The sequence below is a fragment of the Echinops telfairi genome, unplaced genomic scaffold (genome assembly GCF_000313985.2).
Source record: "Echinops telfairi isolate 266 unplaced genomic scaffold, ASM31398v2 ScPeMD7_2010;HRSCAF=2546, whole genome shotgun sequence".
NCBI classification, from domain to species: Eukaryota; Metazoa; Chordata; class Mammalia; order Afrosoricida; family Tenrecidae; genus Echinops; species Echinops telfairi.
Window position 1 is genome coordinate 16,828,527 of NW_022105908.1, and position 19,321 is coordinate 16,847,847.

The 19,321-nt window shown below is 52.3% G+C and overlaps 1 protein-coding gene across 1 annotated transcript in view; it reads right to left on the minus strand.

Moving 5' to 3' along the window:
- LOC101641243 (myosin phosphatase Rho interacting protein) overlaps positions 1-19,321 on the minus strand; it is a 125,027-nt gene that overhangs the window by 35,056 nt on the left and 70,650 nt on the right. The window contains exons 6-13 of the mRNA XM_045293306.1: positions 15,972-16,170; positions 15,004-15,163; positions 14,650-14,916; positions 10,936-11,077; positions 9,843-9,956; positions 7,888-7,944; positions 6,874-6,942; positions 3,013-3,102 (exon numbers count right to left, since the gene is read on the minus strand). Of these exons, the coding sequence (XP_045149241.1) occupies positions 3,013-3,102; positions 6,874-6,942; positions 7,888-7,944; positions 9,843-9,956; positions 10,936-11,077; positions 14,650-14,916; positions 15,004-15,163; positions 15,972-16,170 (1,098 nt within the window). The remainder of the gene's footprint in view (positions 1-3,012; positions 3,103-6,873; positions 6,943-7,887; positions 7,945-9,842; positions 9,957-10,935; positions 11,078-14,649; positions 14,917-15,003; positions 15,164-15,971; positions 16,171-19,321) is intronic.

The window sequence follows — 19,321 nt, forward strand, 5'->3', positions numbered from 1 at the left end:
GAAGTGAAAGGCAGGATTGGGGTCATGATAGTGGGTGGGGTGGGGTGAGGAAGCCTCAAGGAACCAGAGGAATAGTGTGTGTTTCATCACTGCTATACTGCACCCTGGTTGACTCATCCTTTCCTTGTGATCCTTCTGTGAGGGCTGTCCCAATGTCTACATATGAGTTTTGGGTTTCTGCTCTGACCCACCTCATTCTCAGCAATGTTTTTTTTGTTTCTTTTGGGTCTTCTGATGCCTGATCCTGTAGACACTTCATGATCACACAGGCTGGTGAGTTTCTTCCCTGTGGGCTTGTTGCTTCTGAGCTAGATGACTGCTTGTTTAACTCAAAGCCTTTAAGACCCCAGATGCCAGATCTTTTGATAGCCAGGCACCATCAACTTTCTTCACCACATTTGCTTGTGTACTCATCTTGGCTACAGCAATTGTGCTGGGAGGGTGAGCATCACGGAATTCCGGGTTAGAACAAAGTGTTCTTGCATTGAGGGAGGGCTTGAGCAGAGGCCCAAAGTCCATCCACTTCCTCAATGTATTGCCATATAAATATATGTACACATGACAACACCACTATTTTAATGAATTAATATAGTTATATAAGTGCACACCTATGTTTATACTTCTATCCATAGCTTTGCTTCCTGGATCTTTTCTTCTGTTTCCTTTTACCTTCCTCCTTTCCCACCATCATGCTCGCCCTTCTTCTGCCTTAGTAATTGCTCTCAGCTAGACTGCTGTTGTTCCAACACGGGTGGGGGAATATTCTGTTAAGATTATGGTGCAGCAAGTACTCCCTCAACACAAGAACACGTTGTTCTAACAATTCGGCAGTCTGAGATGCTCACCTGCCTGGCGCGATCGCTGAAGACAATGGGTGCACAAGCAAATGTGGTGAAGAAAGCTGATGGTGCCTGGCTACCAAAAGATATAGCACCTGAAGTCTTAAAGACCTGAAGATAAACAAGCAGCCACCTAGCTGAGAGACAACAACACCCACATGAAAGAAGGACACCAGCCTACCCCGACACAAACACTGAAGACAAAGTGGGTGCATAAGCAAATGCGGTGAAGAAAGCTGATGGTGCCCGGCTGTCAAAATATATAGAATCTGGGGTCCCATAGGCTAGAAGATAAACAAGGGGCCATCTAACTGAGAAACAACAAAGCCCACATGGAAGAAGCACACCAGTCTGTGAGATGACAAGGCGTCGAAGGGATTAGGTATCAGACACCAAAGACAAAAAAAAAAAAAATCATAGCATTGTGAATGAGAGGGAGTGCAGAATGGGGACCCAGGGCCCATCTGGGAGAAATTGGACATCCCCTTGCAGAAAGGCTGTAGGGAGGAGACAAGCCAGTCAGAGTGCAGTATAGCAATGATGAAATATACACTTTTCCTCTAGTTCTTGAATGCTGCCTCCTACTCCCCACCCCCACTATCATGATCCCAATTCTACCTTACATATCCGGCTGGACCGGAGGATGTACACGGGCACAGACAGGAAATGGAAATACAGGGAATCCAGGACAGATGATCCCTTCAGGACCAGTGGTGAGAGCGGCGATATCGGGAGGGTGGAGGGAAGGTGCGGGAGAAAGGGGGAACAGATGACAAGGTCTACATATGACCTCCTCCCTGGGGGACGGACAGCAGAGAAGTGGGTGAGGGAGACATTGGATGGTGTAAGATATGATAAAATAATAATAATTTATAAATTATCAAGGGTACAGGGGGAGGGGGAAGTGGGGAGGGAGGGGAAAAATGAGCTGATACCAAGGGTTCAAGTAGAAAGCAGGTGCTTTGATAATGATGATGGCAACATATGTATGAATGTGCTGGACACTAATGATGTATGTATGGATTGTGAAAAGAGTTGTATGAGCCCCTAATAAAATGATTTAAAACAAAGATTATGGTGCAGGTGTTAATATAACTGTAACTGTTAGGTATAGAATATTATTTTGTTCACTTATAGAATATTGTGTTTAAATGAGGCTGACACATTTTGAGTGGTATACATTTTAGTTTTATCCTGTTGGGCACAAATATTATTTTACTATTGTCCTTGTTTTAAAAATTATAAATGGCTCTCTGGAGACCAGCCCCCTAGCCTCCCTACCTGCCTCCACCTTCCTGATGGCGGCCAAAGCCCTGTGATGGAGCCACCACCATTGGATCCACACAACTTTGTACCCACTGGCCTGAAATCTCCCTGAATTCTGCACCACTGCATGGATCTGAAGAGGGACTTATGGACTTGATCTAGACTGGGCTGTTTCTTCATATGTAATTACATCTTGATATAAAGCTCTCTCTTTCACATATATGAGTGGCACTGGATTTGTTTCTCTAGTCAACCTGGCCTAACACATCTGGGTACATAGGAGGTCCTGATCGACCTTGAAAATGTTGATATAATGGAGCTTCTGTCACAGGACCTGAAACCTCTCCCTCCACAGCACGGATGGAAAGCCAGCAAGAACATGCTTTGCTTGCCCAATCATAGTATTTTTTTGAGGGCCAGAGTCTGCCTTGTTCACCGCCAAGTTCCTTACAAGATGTTGGGAAGAACAGAGACTCGTGAGCGAGTGAATGAATGACGAATGACTGAAGAAGGAACTAAAAACCAGGACTCTGAGATTTAAATAGCTAACGAACATTTTCACTCTGCTCCCCTGCTTCACATCCTTCTAGCTTCCCCAAACCTCAACAGTAAAGGACCTTCATGTGCAAAGAGCCTCTAAGCAACCTTGAGAAGAAAGACGGTGTGTCTAGTTTTTGGTTCTGATCCTGACTTGGAGTAGGGGTTGGGGCTACATGACGTAAGGGTCCACATTAATGGGAAAGAATGAGGGCCAGGCTAACAGGAGGCAGTTGGCTCACCCAGGAATGTTCCTGGAACTAGGGCATGGGGAGTGGAAGAGAAATGTCCCTGCTCTTTCAAAAGGTTCAGCCTGGATCCTCCCATCTCCACCCCAAGTCTGTTTCCAAGCCCCAACCCCTGTGCTTACGTGTATCTGAAAGCCATAGTTTCGTTGGACTGGATACTCAGTGACATTGTAACATGTAGCCAAGTCAATTTCTCCATCCAGGTCCGCTGCCTGCAGAGAGAAATGCAAAGAAGGAACTTTCCCATACAAGTCACACTGAACTCTCCTATCTCCCACTCCCTTGAAGCAGCACAGTGCCATTCCTCATCTCTGGCCAGGGACAGGTTGACAACTAATGAAATAATATTGTTTACTTATTTATTATTATTTTAAAAAATCATTTTATTGGGGGCGCATACAACTCTTATCATAGTCCATATATACATCAATTGTGTAAAGCACTTTTGTACATTTGCTGCCATCATCATTCTCAAAACATTTGCTTTCCACTTGGGCTCTTGGAATCAGCTTATTTTTCATTTTTTCCTTTCCCTCCCTCATGAGCCTTGAATATTTATAAATTATTTTATCATATCTTATACTGCCCAATGTCTCTCTTCACCCACTTTACTGTTGTCCATCCCCCAGGGAGGAGATTATATGTAGATCCTTGTAATCGGTTCCCCCTTTCTACCCCACCTTCCCTCCACAGTCCCGGTATCACCACTCTCACCACTGGTCCTGAGGGGTTCATCTGTCCTGGATTCCCCGTGTTTCCAGTTCCTATCTGTAACAGTGTACATCCTCTGGTCTAGCCAGATTTGTAAGGTAAAATTGGGATCATGATAGTCGGGGGAGGAAGCATTTAAGAACTAGAGGAAAGTTGTGTGTTTCGATGCTACACTGTACCCTGAGTGACTCGTCTCCTCCACGCTACCCCTCTGCAAAGGGATGTCCAGTTGCCTACAGATGGACATTGGGTCCCCACCCCGTACTCCCCTTCATTCACGATATGATTTTTTGTTCCTCGATGCCTGATATCTGGTCCCTTAGACCCCTCGTAATCACACAGGCTGGTGTGCTTCTTCCATGTTGCTTGGTTGCTTCTGGGCTAGATGGCCGCTTGTTTACCTTCAAGCCTTTAGGACCCCCAGACATTTTATCTCTCGATAGCCGGGCACCATCAGACTTCTTCACCACATTTGCTTATGCACACATTTGTCTTCAGCCTTTGTATGGGGAAATCATATTATTTAATGCTCAAAAAGGCTGGCTCTAATTTTCTTTTTACTTTTCACAACTATTTGTTCTTTTCTTTTTAATGGTAAGTACATTTTATCCTTGGTAATATGTACTATATACCATATTCCACTCTATCTTTAAGTTCACATGTAATGTTTACAGCCTCCAAATTGGATTCATAAAAATACAGGTAATGAAGAGCAATAATAATGAAAACTGAAACAAACTAACAACAATAAAAACCCCAAAGGTATTTGACTTAAGCCAGAAACCATTACGATGGAAGCCCTGGGATGAAGCCCTGTCGTAAGCCAGTGCCCATTTGTACTGACAGATGGCATATCAGCAAATGACACGGGGAAAAGCACTGGGATGAAGCCCTGTCGTAAGCCAGTGCCCATTTGTACTGACAGATGGCATATCAGCAAATGACACGGGGAAAAGCACTGGGATGAAACCCTGTCGTAAGCCAGTGCCCATTTGTACTGACAGATGGCATATCAGCAAATGACACGGGGAAATGTTACTTGTTTACCTTTTCTTTTTGTTTATTTATTTTCATTTAAAAATAAAACTAAAACAATTTTATTTTTATGAAAAATACTTTCCAGGGAGGGAGGGAGAAAAACGAGGAGCTGGTGCCAGGGCTTAGGTGGAGAGCAAATGTTTTGAGAATGACGAGGGCAATGAATGTACAAATGTGCTTTACACAACTGATGTATGTATTGATTGTGATAAGAGTTGTATGAGCCCCTAATAAAATGATTAAAAAAAATTCTCCAAAGCAAAAAAACAATAAGATCAGTAATCAGAGTGGTATTGTTTTACATTTTTAGTAAATCTCTTTAACGCCCAACATAGAGACAGCCTGCTGCAGCGGCCAGTCTGTTCAATACAGTGTTTTGCAGAGACTGGCCTCACAGATGCGTAGTTGGGAGAGTCCTGCCACAGCATCTTCAGACGATTGTGGCCGGTAGTTTCTTACAGGGTTAAGTGCACTGTGGAACCTGAGGTCAAATCAGTGAACTTTGCACCCTTGGCTACCCTGAAGCCCGTTGTCTTCGCCTGCTCTTCAAGTGGTCTGTGGCCCATGCATGGCCCGAACTGTATGTGCCAGTCAGGCTGCAGCTCTCCCCACTGTGGACACATTTCACTAAATAACGTCCCAAACCACCACACTGGCAAAGTCACTGCACAAAGAAAAGCTGCTGAGCTCCTGACAGTGAATAACAGTTTCCCAAAATTCTAATTGTTGCTTGAAGGTTGAAATGGTATCATTGTCAACAAATACTTAAAAGGTTTTCCTTCAAGGAACAGGTGAAGGCCCTTGGTCCATTTTTAAGAAAACGTCTGGCACACCCTCAGACCCGAACGACACAGCTGGCTGACTCGTCTTTCAAGTAAGATGGTGTTCCCGCAGTTCAGCTGGCACGGCGGGCCCTCACAGTGCTTCCTGCAACCTGCACACGTGACTTAGGCTTGCCCCGTCTGGTCTTACAGACTACTGAGAAGGAGGAGCTGTGAGGGTTGGGGCCTAGTAATATCCCAGGCTCATTGCTCCTCCAGGGGTAGTCTCACGTGCACTTGAACCTCCCTGGGTGGCACTGAACACGAGCACAGCTGAATGCCACGTCCATGATTTCTGCTAGTGCAATAGCAGTTTCACTCACCACCATGGCTTTTGTGCCAGCGGTGCCAATGTCAAAATAATGCAAAGCTAACAGTACCTTGGCATTACAAGGCTTGCTTTGACTGCCCCAGTCCCCTTCAAGGGTCCAAGGGACCCACCCCCCAGGAGCCCACAGTCCATGCTCTGAGAATTTCTTCCCTGTGCACACAAGCCAACACTTAAATCCGCGCCTTTATTCCCTGATTTTAGACATCAGTGGGGGCAGGCCATTCACAAGAGTCGTCTGTCTGCGTTACGGACACATGCTTCCACTACCATGCATAAAGAGCTCCGTGCGTTTGAGATTTCAAGTATGCAAATACATCTAACCAGTCCCCTAAGGACAGGTGTTCAGGTTGCCTCCAATTTCTGCTGTTTTGAGTGATGCAAGAATGGCTAGCCTAGTACACAGACCTACTTCTCCATAGGGGTACAGTCAAAGGACCCCTGAGCACCTTCAAAAATGGAGCCAGGGGAGAAGTCCAAACTCACCAAAAGTCCAAAGACGGCTATTTATAGGTGAAGAAAGACCCTCTGCCTGGTCGCCAGCATGGAGCAAGCAGTGTCAGGAATGCCAACAGAGCTGATGACCCACCACAGACTGTCCTCACCCGGAACACCCACCCAACCACTGCCAGAGCGATTCCAACTCACAGCGACTCCAGAGCACAGGACCGAGCAGAACAGCCCCCGCTGGCTTCTGAAGCTGTACATTTTTACAGGCGCAGAAAGCCTCACCTTTCTCCTGAACTTAGTGGACAAGATCTCTGTCAATTCTGCTAATGACTCAATTCCCCACAAAAACCTGAGTTTCCAAGGGAGACATCGCAGAGAGTGTTCCAAGAGAAGGGAGGACAGCTGGTGAGGGCCTACACTGGACATTCACAGCACGCCCAGAGGGAGCGGCCATGGAAGTTGGCTGTGGCGGTGCTGTGCTAAAACATCGCCCCACCCCCTCCCCGAGACACACACACACACACACACACGGCAAACAGGGAGACAGCAGTGGTGCTGTGAGTGGGTCCCGAGCATCGGGGGCTGCACAGACCCTCCAGCTGCCTCCACAAGAGAGGCTTACCCAAGACACTCACCTCCTCAGCCACTGAATCCCTGTAGTACCTCAGGCTCTGATCCGCCAGGACAAACCAGTGTTTCTTCCACTAAAAGGGAAAAGAAAATACTCAACCACCAGGAATTACCAAGGTTTCCCAGAGCCAGGGCTCTGTGCATGGCTGGCAGCACACAGAGGAGCCTGTGCAGGCCGCAGGCAGCTAAGCACTCATGCCCTGGGTGCCAGCAAAGCTGTAGCTCCTCTCTGCGTGGTGCTCGAGCCCACAGGGATGCACAGATGTGTGGTGCTTGGCCATCCTCAGCCTGAACTCCACAGGTGTCAACAGTGAGGCCTGACAGAAATGACGGGGGACAGTGAGGAGGGCACCTGTACCCACGGTGACTTGGCTGCTCAGAGGTGGGTTCCCACCTTCAGCCAGCTGGCATGGATGAATCACCTAGGGTCCCGTCTTTACTGTGAGTGGCTCTCTTCAAGGGGCTGTGGTATGGAGGAGAAAGCATGTTTGCCCAGCTGGCTGGAAGCAGGAGCGCTGGCTGCACAGCAGGATGGGTTTCTACAGGCCGCTATCGTGGGTAGAGTCTCAGCAGGCGCCTCTTCACTGCTCTTTGGTCAAAGTTGGAGCTGGCAAGGCAGCCTGTAAATGGTTCTTCTTTCTTGTGTTTTATGACCACACTGGCTCCTCCAGGGCCCAATGGCACCAGCTGCTTGGAGCCAAGAGTCTTGAAGCCCCACACTGCTGTTCACTTTGCTGTCTGTGCAGAAACACAGCCAAACCCCACAACCAGAGGCTTTCCTGGCCCCGAGGAATTGGGTCCCTGGAGAACATCCAAGACAGAGTACCTGGTGGGGGAGCTAATGTTGCAGAGTTCCTGTCATCCCCCCCACGCATTGCAGAAAAGGGGTGTAGGGCTGAGCACCTCCACCTGTCTAAGGAGGCGAGCATGTTGGTCACAGTCCTGGTGCACAGGAGAAGTAGGCAGACAGAGCCCGATGTCTGCAGGGCTGTCTTTGGGCCACCCTGCTCCCCACTCACCTGGCCATCCTCATACTGCTTAGTCAGCCAGCCTTTCTTGAAATTCAGCAGGTCGGGCTGAGGAAAGGAAGGAAGAAGAAAGCCCCCATCAGAGGAAATCACAGTGTTTCAAGTTACGGGCCAAGGGGCAACCGGGAGGGTGCATGTTCCTGTCCAGCTGGAGGAGCAGCAGAAGGGGCGCCTGGCCGTCCAGATGTATTCATAACACACGTGTCTTGAGGGAGGAGGCGTACACTGGAGGAGAAGCAGGCGCCCTGCAGGCAGCAGGAGCAGGAGCCATAGAGGTTCTCAAAGAAAGCCCTCACTGAGGCGAGCTTGCTGGGGCTTCAGAAGAATGGGGCTCAGGTGGAGAGAACCACTGAGCAGGTTAACTGAAGGGGAACACACCAAGATATGTGAAGAGAAAGTCAGAAAAGCTTTTTCACAGAAGGCACAGGAAGACTGAGAACTGTAGCCGGTGGCCAGAGGTCGCCCCAGGCTGTGGGAAGCAGTGGCCTAGCCCTGTCAAGACCTAGGCCTCTGATCCATCGGGATGTTAACCTCCATCTCCCTGTAAGAAGCACCACCCAGACCCTGGTGATGTCTGCCTGCTCCTTCTAACAGCTCGGATCGGGCTCATAATACAAGTCCTGGACAGAGTGGGAGGAAAATGAAGAACCAAATTAAAACCCGAAAGTGAAAAATTATAGAATCCTGGAATCCTGAGAATCTGCCCTTCACCTTTGCCACCTGTGCAGGCCCCTTTCAGCCAAACAACACACAGGCCCGAAAGCCAGCGACAGCACCCCAAGGACCGTGCTCAACCAGAAGGATAGCATTTGCTGACAACGTACAAGCCACAGGCCAGAAGGGGCACAAATGAGGAGTGAACGGAAAGAGGGAGGCCATAGAGGAAGTGGGCAGAATGCTGTTACGTTGTCAGGAATACAACCAAGGTGATGACACAGAGCCTGTGTGAGTTGTCGAGTGGAACACTAAATCGCCCAGTCAGTTTTCTCCCAGACAACAATGAACTGTTTCCCAAAAGAGCAGCAGCACTGGAGAGCAGACCGTGATATGCTGTCCCGCCTGCCTCACTGGGCTCCCACTTCCAGAATGACTCGTTAGGCCCACTGTAGGATGCCCTTGACAGACACGGACCAACCCTCCTCTGGTCCAGTACTCGGTTTTTCCTAGAGCCATCCAAGCGGCTCTGGAATCAGAGGATGGGCGAGAGGGAGAAGGAGTGGGAGTTTAGCAGCTCACAACAGTATTCTGTTGCCTCTATGCAAACTCTGGAGCAAAACCCAGCCTGAAAGGTCAAACAAAACTTGCACCAGTAGGAAACGTCCCGGCTTGTACTCCATAGCCCCATGAAAGGGAGTGTGGCCAATGGGATCTCCTCGTCTTCTCAGGAGGCTGAAGGCATTAGGAGGGAAAAGGTTCTCTACTGACCAGTGGGCTGTGCACCCCAAGCCTCTGCTTCCCTCTTCTGCTCTCACCAGGGTCTTCCTGACCCTGCTCAGCCACCAGTCACACCCAGTGGCACACCCTGGGCTAGTAAAACCTGGATGTAGCCCAGACCTGCTTTCCTGCTATGGGGACCCCAGTGTGCAGTGAAAGTGGGCCCTGCCTCCAAAGGAGCAGAGGCGAGGGGCAGGGTCAGGCCGAGGCCCCTGCTCTGGCCTTGGCTTGGAGACAGGTTCTCCTGTGGTGGTCAAGGGGCCCTTCCTCACAGGATACTCCAGCAGTGCTAGATACTCTGTGGACCCCTCTGGCTCTGCAGGGTCCACAAGAGGAAGAGGCAGCAGGGCCACACCAGGGTCTGCTTCTGAGTCCCAGGAGTTGGTAGCTGGGTCAGGCGCACAGAAGTGGCTCTTGAAGCGCTGACAGAAACACACACAGAAACAGGCCGGAGGGCAGAGAGGCAGCAGGACAGCTCCAAGGACCCCTGTTTGGGTGCTAGCAGGGCTCACCGTCATGGAGGGCTCCGTGGACCTCCTGTCCAGTGACTTGGCTCTTCGGTGTGGAGACAGAGGGGGAGCTGGTGCATCTGGGAGCGGGGCTGTAGGGGCTTCAGCAGTGAGGTCCTATGGCAAAGAGCAGTGCTGGTCAGTGCAGCCGAACCCGGGGGACATGTGGCCCCAGGTGGGGGCCTGCAGCAGCTTGGCAGGGGGTCCCACAAGGTGCCCCAAGGGTGAGAAGATGATGATCTGTGCGGGGTCAGAGAGCAATGCCTGGCAGAGCTGGCACCGGGACCTGAGCCCTGGACTATGGCCGGGCCTCTCCACTGCACACCTTGGGGCTGAGCTCCTTCCCCATCTGCAGAGCAGTCTTCTGCTCCAGATGTGCCCATTACCACCATCCCCCGTTCTTCCTCCACCAGCCCGCCCGCCCCAAAGCTTGGACCGCTCTCAGCCTCTCACTTCTCAGGAGGACCACTCCTGGCTTGTGGGCGCGGCCACACGAGGCTGTGCATAGGTAGGAGAGCCAGTGGAGGCTACTGTCACCTGCATGCTGGTGCCCTACCTACACAAGGAAGAGAGAAGCCAGGGCAGGGAGGAGGAGAGGCAGCCCCAGAAGAGGTGGTGGTGGGAGTATGCTACCCAGAAGGACAGTAAAGCTGATTCTTCCTTGTGGGTGAGCAGAGAAACGGGTTTGGTGGGCCCTCAAGACAAAGAATAAGGAAAGTGGTTTACTCAGACTTTTTGCAGGGCCACGTCAGAGAAGAAGAGAAGATCCCAGATACAATTTGGGTACTAAACCTCATTCAGAACATCCTTCTGCAAAAACGGATGAAGTTCTAGCATGGAGATGCCAAAGACCAGCCCTGCCCTCAAGAAGGCCAATTGAGAAGAAGACCAGAGACAGAAACAAGTAACTACGAAACCGTAAGGGGAGTCCCCCAGAAGTGGGCAGGCAGGCCATCGCAGGAAGGCCCGGAAGAGGACTGGAGGGTGGGATGGCCTTGACTGGGGGCTGGGCATGCCTTGTGAGCAAAGTGACAAGGCCCTTGAGAGCACGCAGCGGTCACGCCTTGAACATCACTGTGAAGCCCAAAGAGCTTACCCGCTTCCTGGGGAATGCCCTCTTCTCGCTTCGGCCCTGGCGAGTGTCACCGGCCGGTGTGAGCCCAGCCGGTGCACTGGTCTCCATGTGCTCTGCCTTCTCGATGTCCAAGGCCTCAAACTTCTCGATCACCTGGGACCTCCTGCAGGAGAGGATGCAGAGGCTGCTGACAGAGACAGGGCCCCTCCAGTCCCCATGCGGGCCTGGCCAGCAGAGGAGACGCTCCTTCACTGACACCCTTACCCTGGCCAAGCCCAGCAGAGCCTCTCTGCTCGAGTGGGCTTCCACGACATGCTGTGGCTGAGTGGGGCCCCTGTGGCCCTCTGTGGGAGTAAGCGCTGCACGCATGCTGGCAGCAGCTTACGGGTGAAGCCATCCCCACCACACTGGTCTCTCCTTGCCCTTGCCCCACAGTCCCCGGAGGCTGATGTGGTCACACATCCACACTGCACAGCTGGCTACCCAGCACCCTCTCCTGACCACACTGGCATCAGGAGGTACCACCACCTCGAAGGGGAAGCAGCTTCAGTGCCCGCTGCCGCTTGTCAACAGACCCCGATGCAGTCCCCACCCCGGATACCCACAATTTAGCAAGAAAGAGGCCCAGGAATTAACACTGTTTCTGCCAATAGTGAAAAGAATCAAAAACCAAATGAAAACAAAACAAAAAAAAGCAGGTTGATTTCATGTGAAAAGGCTGGCGGCATCATCAGGTTGTCTACTGCTGGAGACGGAGCTGAGATGGGAGCGAAGCAGGCGGAGGAAGGACGAGTAACGTCACAGCGACACAGCAGGAGGAGGTGGAGAGGGACAAGACCTGGAAGAAAATAAGGCTGGAAAATGAATACATAGAAAAAAGAATTGTCTTTAAAAATCAAATAATGGCAAACCAAAATTATCCAGGAAATTAAAGGAACAAAACCCCAAGGTGATCATGGGGAGGGGGTGGTCCTGAGATGTCCCCTGAGCAGTGGAGGCTGGCCTGGGGTCCAGTCCCACTGATATCTCCCCTTTCCCTAAGGACTGGGGACTCAGCATCTACATGGCCCAGAAGCTGCTCTCAAGGGACACCTGAGCCAGTGCAAGCACCGGCTGCCAGCCCGTCCCGCATTCTACTCGGGGTGCCCACTCCCACTCGGGATGAATGGTGAGACTTGAGGGACTCAGACTGAAGGGCCCAGGAGCCTGCCAGAGTGCAAACGCCAGGAAGAGGAGAGGGGGCAGGTGCAGATCCCAAGAGCTCCCCAAGAGGCCAGCTTTGGTGAAAATCTTCTCAGGGTATTTTCATCAACACCCTGGAAGCTGAACTGCAGACCACACCGGGGCTGCCCATGTGGGAGGTGGAGGGTCAGTGCCCACAGTAAGCCATCAATCCAGTAGTGGGGTGTGCTGGGCAGGAGAAGGAGCCAGAGGACAAGAGTGCCAGAAGGTAAGGAAGCTGCGAGAGAGCTCCTGCGCCAAAGAAAAGCTCTGGCAGACACTGACCAGTCGGCCACATTCTGAACCACTCTGGTGAAGGTATGTAGAAGATTCCAGCCCCAAAAGCGAGCTCAGAAAAGCCCAGGAAAGCAATAAGGCCCTGTGCAGTGAAGCAAGTCACATGCTGAGTGCAGCAGGGGGCGTGGGGGTGGGCACTGCGATCACCTTTCCACACGGAGATGCTTGGGAGCATCAGCCATAAGGACCCGTCAAGCGTGCGCTCCCAGTGTGACACCCTGCGGGTGGGCTGAAGACATGAGGCCAGGGCGCTGCACTCCTGCCTGGCCCATCCTCCTCAGTTCTGAAACTTGCATGGGGAGCTGGCTTTGACGGCCAGTTCCATCAGGAGCACTGCGTGCCCACACCCAGCCATCAGCAGCAACTTGCCACCCAAGAAGTAATGGTGGAGATCTGATGGGAGTGTGCAGAGTGGACATGCCCATGTTTGGCTGGCCAGGATCAGATGGAATCCGAGAAACACCCACTGTCTGGGGAGCCTAGCTCCTGGGTCATCCTGTTGAACCACCACCCCAGAGGCCAATCTCTCATCAAGGTGAAGATTTGCTTTAATGAATGCGAGACTAGTCTAGCATGGGCTGGGTGGGCCATTCAGCCAATGAGAAGCCATCGAAGTCAATGATACAGTGTTAAGGTGGGTTAGTACAGAGCTGCTGGGTTCCGGGGGTGCCAGCACCAACTAAAAACCCAACCCATGCCAGCAAAGAGCATGCAGTGAGCTGAGATCAAGACTCCCCTCAAACCCGGGCCACTAGAAAGAACTCCAAATGGACACCCCCAAAGAGCAGGGAGCCAAGCTCGAAGGTACCGAATGCTAATTCTTTACTGTGAAGCTAAACCAGGATGTGGGAACCTCACTCAGGAGCCCTTGCAGCACAGAACTCCCTGCCTGGCCCCTCTGGCCACTGACTTCTATTTAATTGCTTAGAAGAATCCCTGGCCCCAGTCCTGGGCTGTTTCATAGCAGCAAGGACTTCCAGCCAAAAGCCTGGCCAGGATTGACTAATGCCAGCTCCTCATGTCGGCTCTGTAGCCAGCTCTGCATACCAGTTATCTCACGTTGGAGACTCAGCTTCTAAAACGGGTTGTGTGGGACTGGTGACAGCAGGTGCTATCCAGGGCACCCTCTGAGATAGCACGGGTTCTCCCCAAGGGGCATGGGGCCAACAGAAGGGCGCAGACAGGGTGGGCCGTCGGCTTCTCAGATGGCAGCCTCAGTCTGGTCCTAGGCTAAGCTGTCCAAAGCCCAGTGTTCCCAGGAAGCTGTGTTTCCACCCAGTCTCCCCCACCCAGCCAAGTGCTAAGGTAAGAGTGAGGCCTTGGAGCTCAGCACACGTGCAGGCTCCGCTCCTCTGTGGCCCCCAGGGGAGTGAGCCTCTTGCTCTCATCTTCGTCAGGGTCTTTGCCGGCTCATAGACTATAAGGAAGGGGTGGGTGGGGGGCTCTCTGTCTCCAGCCCACTTCCACGGTCACCTCTTAGATGAGAAGCAATCCAGGAAGGAAAGACCCCTTCCCCAGGCCTTGGTGGCTTTGAACCCAGCTACAGTCCCCCTGGGGTCCCAGCACCAGAAGCACTGGCTCTAACTGGGGTCTCAAGGTGCTCAGGAACCCTATATTCTGCCTCCTAGAGGCAGAGTTTAAGTGTGTGGGGTAGATCAGAATACAGGACCACAAGGGAAAGGCCCCTCATGTGCTCTGAACCACAGGGAAAACCAAAGTGCTTTCCCAGGGAAAGCTTAGTATGTGTGTTCACATGTGTGCATGTGGGAGGAGTGTGTGTGTGCATGTGAGACAGGAGAAGGCGTGCATGAGTATGAGAAAGTATGCTTGTGAGTAACTGTGAGACAGAATGTGTGTGCACAGGGAGAGTGTGAGAAAGAAGGTACGCACAAGTGTGGGAGAGACAGTTTGTGCACGCGTGAGTGAATTAGAGAAGGGGATGATTGACAGTGAGAAGCATGTGCATGTGTGAGTGTGAGTTAGAGAAAGGGCATGATTGAGAAAGTGTGCATGTGTGTAAGACAATGTGTGCATGTATGAGTGTGAGTGTAAGAAAGTGCATGCTTGGGAGAGAGAACAAAGTGTGTGCATGTGTGAGTGTGAGTAAGAGAAAGAAAGTGTATGACTGAGAGTGAGAGAAAAGAAAGTGTGTGTGCGTGTGTGAGTGACTGCACGTGCACCTGAGCACCGGGGTTCAGCCTTCTATCCCCTCCTTACCTCCGCTCATTTCCAAACAGCCGGGCCACCTCTTCCCTGCCAGGGCTGCGGGCCCGAGTTTTACGCTCCAGCCGCCTTCTTTCCACCTGGAAGGCTTCTCGGTGGCTGATCCTGACGGCCTTAGGGACGTCGGCCAGGGCGGCATACTGCCTGCTGGCTTTAAAGGCAATGGTGTGCCCCAGTCTCTCTGCTTCCCGCCCCCCAGCGCCACCACAGTCCAGGTGAGCGGGGGGCTGGCCGGCTGTGTCCAGGGAGTTGAGGGAGATGCTGCAGACCATGCGGCTAGTTGGCAGAGGACCTGGGGAAGGAAGGGGATGGCCAAGCTCCTGGGAGGGCGATGTGGGGGAACTGTACCTGTTGGTGGGGGTGCTGGGACTGGGGGGAGAGATTGGTGGGGGCAGCTGCTGCTCTTCGGCCTTCAAATCCTGTTTTGTCTTCTCCAAGGAGAAGTAGCCGCTCTCCACTCGGACTTTGCGGCCACAGTCCATCTGCTCGCTGCTCATGGTGCCCTCCTCTGCGAGATGGGGGTGGGGGCGGAGGAGGGGAGAGACATACTCAGCACCGCCATGCAGCCACCTTTGCTGTGAAGGGTTTTCAAAAAGCCTGTTCATGACCACAGCACGGCCGCTCTCTAGCTTTGACACCCAAACCCACCAGTGTTGGGGGCGCTGCAGGGTGGGAACCACAGGTGCACCTTAGACACGGACAAGTGTGTCCTTACACAGAGGGCAACCTCCACCTCAACAAGTTGAGTTACAGGCCCAAGAATCTGCTTGCCATGCATGATCCAGGCATGACAAACGGACAAGGCCGGCGTGGGCCTCACTGGTTCTAGAGAAAGGGAGGTGGACCCAGGATCCACTCCTCCTCCTGCCCTTAGAGCCTGGCAGTGCCCACTGCCTCCTCCCAGCACCTCGACCCTTTCTGCTTCACCTCAGACCTGAGGCAGGATGGGTGGTGAGAAAAAGGACTGTCGTTTCCCTCAGATCAAGGGTGTCAGGTCTGCCCCAGGAGGGTGAGGAGACTAGTGTTCCTGCCCAAGAGAAGCGTGGTCAGAAAGCATGGCTCACGCTGCACCCACGGATGGTCACAGATCTGGAGCAGCCACCCGCTACAGGACGGATCAGCAAGTGCTCCGTGCACACGCTTCCTTAAATTGCCCCGCAGTTCTGCTTTTTACATCCACTCCCGAGGCTCTGGACCCAGCCCCTGTCCTTAGAGTTCAGGGTCACAGCCCCTGTCCTTAGGGTTCAGGGTCACAGGAGGACATGGTGGGGAGGGGCCTGTGGTTGGACTTGCCAGGCTCTGACTGCCCCACCTACCTTCTCTGCCCTCCAGCCCTGGTTCTTGCAAGGAGCTGACAGCAGGAGGCTGGCTCTGGCTTGGACTCAGGCTGTTTCCATCTGGCTGGTCCTTGGCTCTCATTTCTTCCTGCCACAGGGTGGACTTGGTGGTGGGAACTTTCTCGGCACTGGGGATGCTGCTGCTGCTGGTGACAGCCACTTTGGCAGGCCCTGGCTCCTGAAAGTTGACCAGGGGTAGGGCAGAGGCGTCAGTGTAGGGCATAGTGGCGTACGCCTGTGGTCGTCCCCTCTCCTGGTCCCTCTGCGCTTGACTCTGGAGTAGCTAAGGCAGTGACAAAACTCGAGGCTTGGGCAGAAGAGATACTTGGAACAGGGACTGCTTTTGGATGGCACCATGGGTTTGTCACCTCTGCAGCCCAGCCAGCTTCCCCTAAGACCGTCAAGAAACACATGGATTGAAGACTCTAGGCTCTGCTCAGAGCCCTGCTACCAAGCATAGAGAGTCCTCCCTGTGCTCCACTGCAGCGGCCTGGGCACTCGCATAGCACCTCTTCGGGCTGGCCCAGATCCTCCATCTCCAGGCACTTAAAACCCCTCAGCTGTTCTTGGGAGAGATGCAGCAGTCTGCTTCTGTAAAGACCAATAATCTTAGAAATACAGCAAAGTTCTACTTTGTCCTATGGGGTCACGAGGAGTGGAATAACTTGATGATGGTAATACGTTTGGTTTTAAGGGGGGAGAAATGAGAATACTTCAGCACTACCTTCTGATCATCGTGGTGAATGCAAAGGAAGTGCTCACACTACATCTCACCTAGGGCACCTCTGGGGCCACTCACTCTCCACTTTGAGTCCTAGGAAACTAAAATGGAACACCCTGGAAAGCATGTGAAGGAATGGATCAAGAGACACAACCCACACATCCTACTCAAATGTACACCTACACGCATACAAACATGCACACACACAGCGTGACCCGGACCTGCCGAGTCCGCAATCAGAGGAGAAGGTGTCACCAGCCGACGGAGTTGTTTGCCACATTGTGGTTGGACACATTTGTGGGGGCAGAGGTTCAACTTGGGGATGTATGGAGTCAAGCTTCTCTGTAACCCCCTCCCCACTCTGCTACCCTGCTTCATGTCCTGGCACTGCCACCTGCTCAGTGCAAGTCCTCCCTGGCTGCGGCATGGCTGTAGTCCCTCTCATAGCATCCTGTGGCTCAGCACTCTTGCCTGAAACACAGGGGCTGATACACAGGCTTGCCCTCAGCCCCACTCCCCACGTTGGTGAGCAAACGTTATATACAGAGTCCCACAGTATATCCATCAGGTGATGCTGTTCCAGGGTCTGGCAGCCATGCTAGCGTCTAGTGCCCAGCACCCCCAAGGCAACGATGCAGTGCCCTCATGGTGTATTGGCTCAGGCAGAGCGCTTTGCCCACCACACTCCCACAGCTCTTGCAGGTGTGTCCTATCCCACCAGTGCAGGAGAGGAGGAGTGCTATCTTTGAGACAGCATCCTAGAGAAACCTGGCGTCTCAGGTTCCACAAGGTGAGAGTAAGAGTGAGCATGTTGCAGGGCCCAAAACCTCTGGTCACTTTGCACAGGAGATAAGGTTGGGTGGTTTCTACAGATCCAGGCTTTTGCTTGGCTCAGAATGCCAGCAGACTGGCCTACAGGCTAAGGACCACCCCAGAGAGCATGCACACCCGAAAGTAGGCTCACTGCCCACTAATGAAGTAGGGCTTCCTAAGTAGTCCCTCCCCCAACAAGACAGTATTCTCATGGTTCCCAGATGACCCTCAGACGGTGTACACACAGCTCAGAGAAGCCCGAGAATGACACAGCCATGGCTTTTCTCCATCACCTCCTGAGGGCTGCACAGTCAGTTTCAGGGTCCCGTTGGATGACTACCTCAGAGCAGAAGTTACTCTGGGCTCTGGAGATGTTCCCGCTGTCACATCCTCCCCAACAGCCTATGGTCTTCTGCCCCAGAGGGGCAGACAAGCTTGGTTGGCAGCATGGCCTGCACAGTAGGTGGAGGACAGAAAGTTGTCCTGGTAAAGTGGCACTGACAGAGGAAAGGGGCAGTAGGCCCAGAGTCAATCAGGAGGGGCAGAGGCGGAGTCAGCGGGAGAGGCCTAGGTGCTGGCTGCTGCAAATCCTGCCCTCCTCACCCTGTGCTGTAGAAAGACCTTGTGATGGGTAAGAATGTGGTGTCAATTTGGCAGGGCCAAGATTCCCTGGTTTGGGAGTTACCTAATGTCAACGTGGCTGGTCTGTAATGATGCAATCACTGCACATGATGTTCTCTGATGTGATCTGATGCAGAGAGATTCGGTGGGATGTAACACCCTTAATCTAGTCACAGTCCTGATGTGATTTGGAGCCCCAGTGACATAGCGGGTTACGAGTTGAGCTAACTAATTGCAAGGTCGGCAGTTTGAAACCACCAGCTGCTCTATGGGAGAAAGATGAAGCTCGAGCATCTATGAAGATTTAAAGCCTGGGAAACCCACAGGGGCAGCTCTGCTCTGCCTGGAGGGTCGCTAGGAGACAGAATCCACTCTATGGCAGTTTTGTTTGGTGTTGCTACTCAAGGGTATGGCCTGCATTGAATACATATGGATATCCTGGCAAAGCCCTCTAGCTTTTTCTTCATTTGGGACCCTATATTTAGCTCTCAGGATCTGACCTCTGGTTCTTGGGATTTGAGCCAGTGGCCTGCTGTATTGCCTACCAACCTTGATTGGTTAACTTCTGCAGTCTTTGAGCCAGCAGCCCTGTTCTGACTTGATCTTGGGCTTGTCAAGCTCCTGCAGCCACAAGTGTCTGCAGAAGTCTCGGCCTGAGGTCTGGCCCGTGGACTTGGGATTTGTCAGCCTCTGTGACTGTGTGCATCATTTCCTTAAGGTGAATCTTTCTCCACATATATACAGAGGAGTGCCACTGGTTTGCTTCTTTAGAGACCCCATCTAAGACAGGCTTCATTCCAGGAGGACAGTCATGTGGTACAGAGCAGCTTAACAGAGGCTCCCTTCTCTCTTGTCAACCTGCTCTCTCTCTCCTCTATGGCAGGCCTCGTCTTGTCAATGGGGACAATGGGAACGAAGCCACTTCTGACAACCCAGGGAAGGAGGAGCGTGGAGTCCTCCCTCTGCTTCCTCTAAAGCAGGCGTGTGGAGGGTCAGACAGCATGGAAGGACCAAAATGTGTGTGTGGCAGCACAGAGCTGTAACTAGGGCAGGCTGCCTTCCCTCTCCCCATTCCACCTCGGTGTGGGGGGGAGCGCTTCCTAGGAATGCCTCTGTGTGAGAGAAAGCAGGGAAGCTGCAGTGCTCAGGGTGATGGGCATTGCAGGGAACCTGT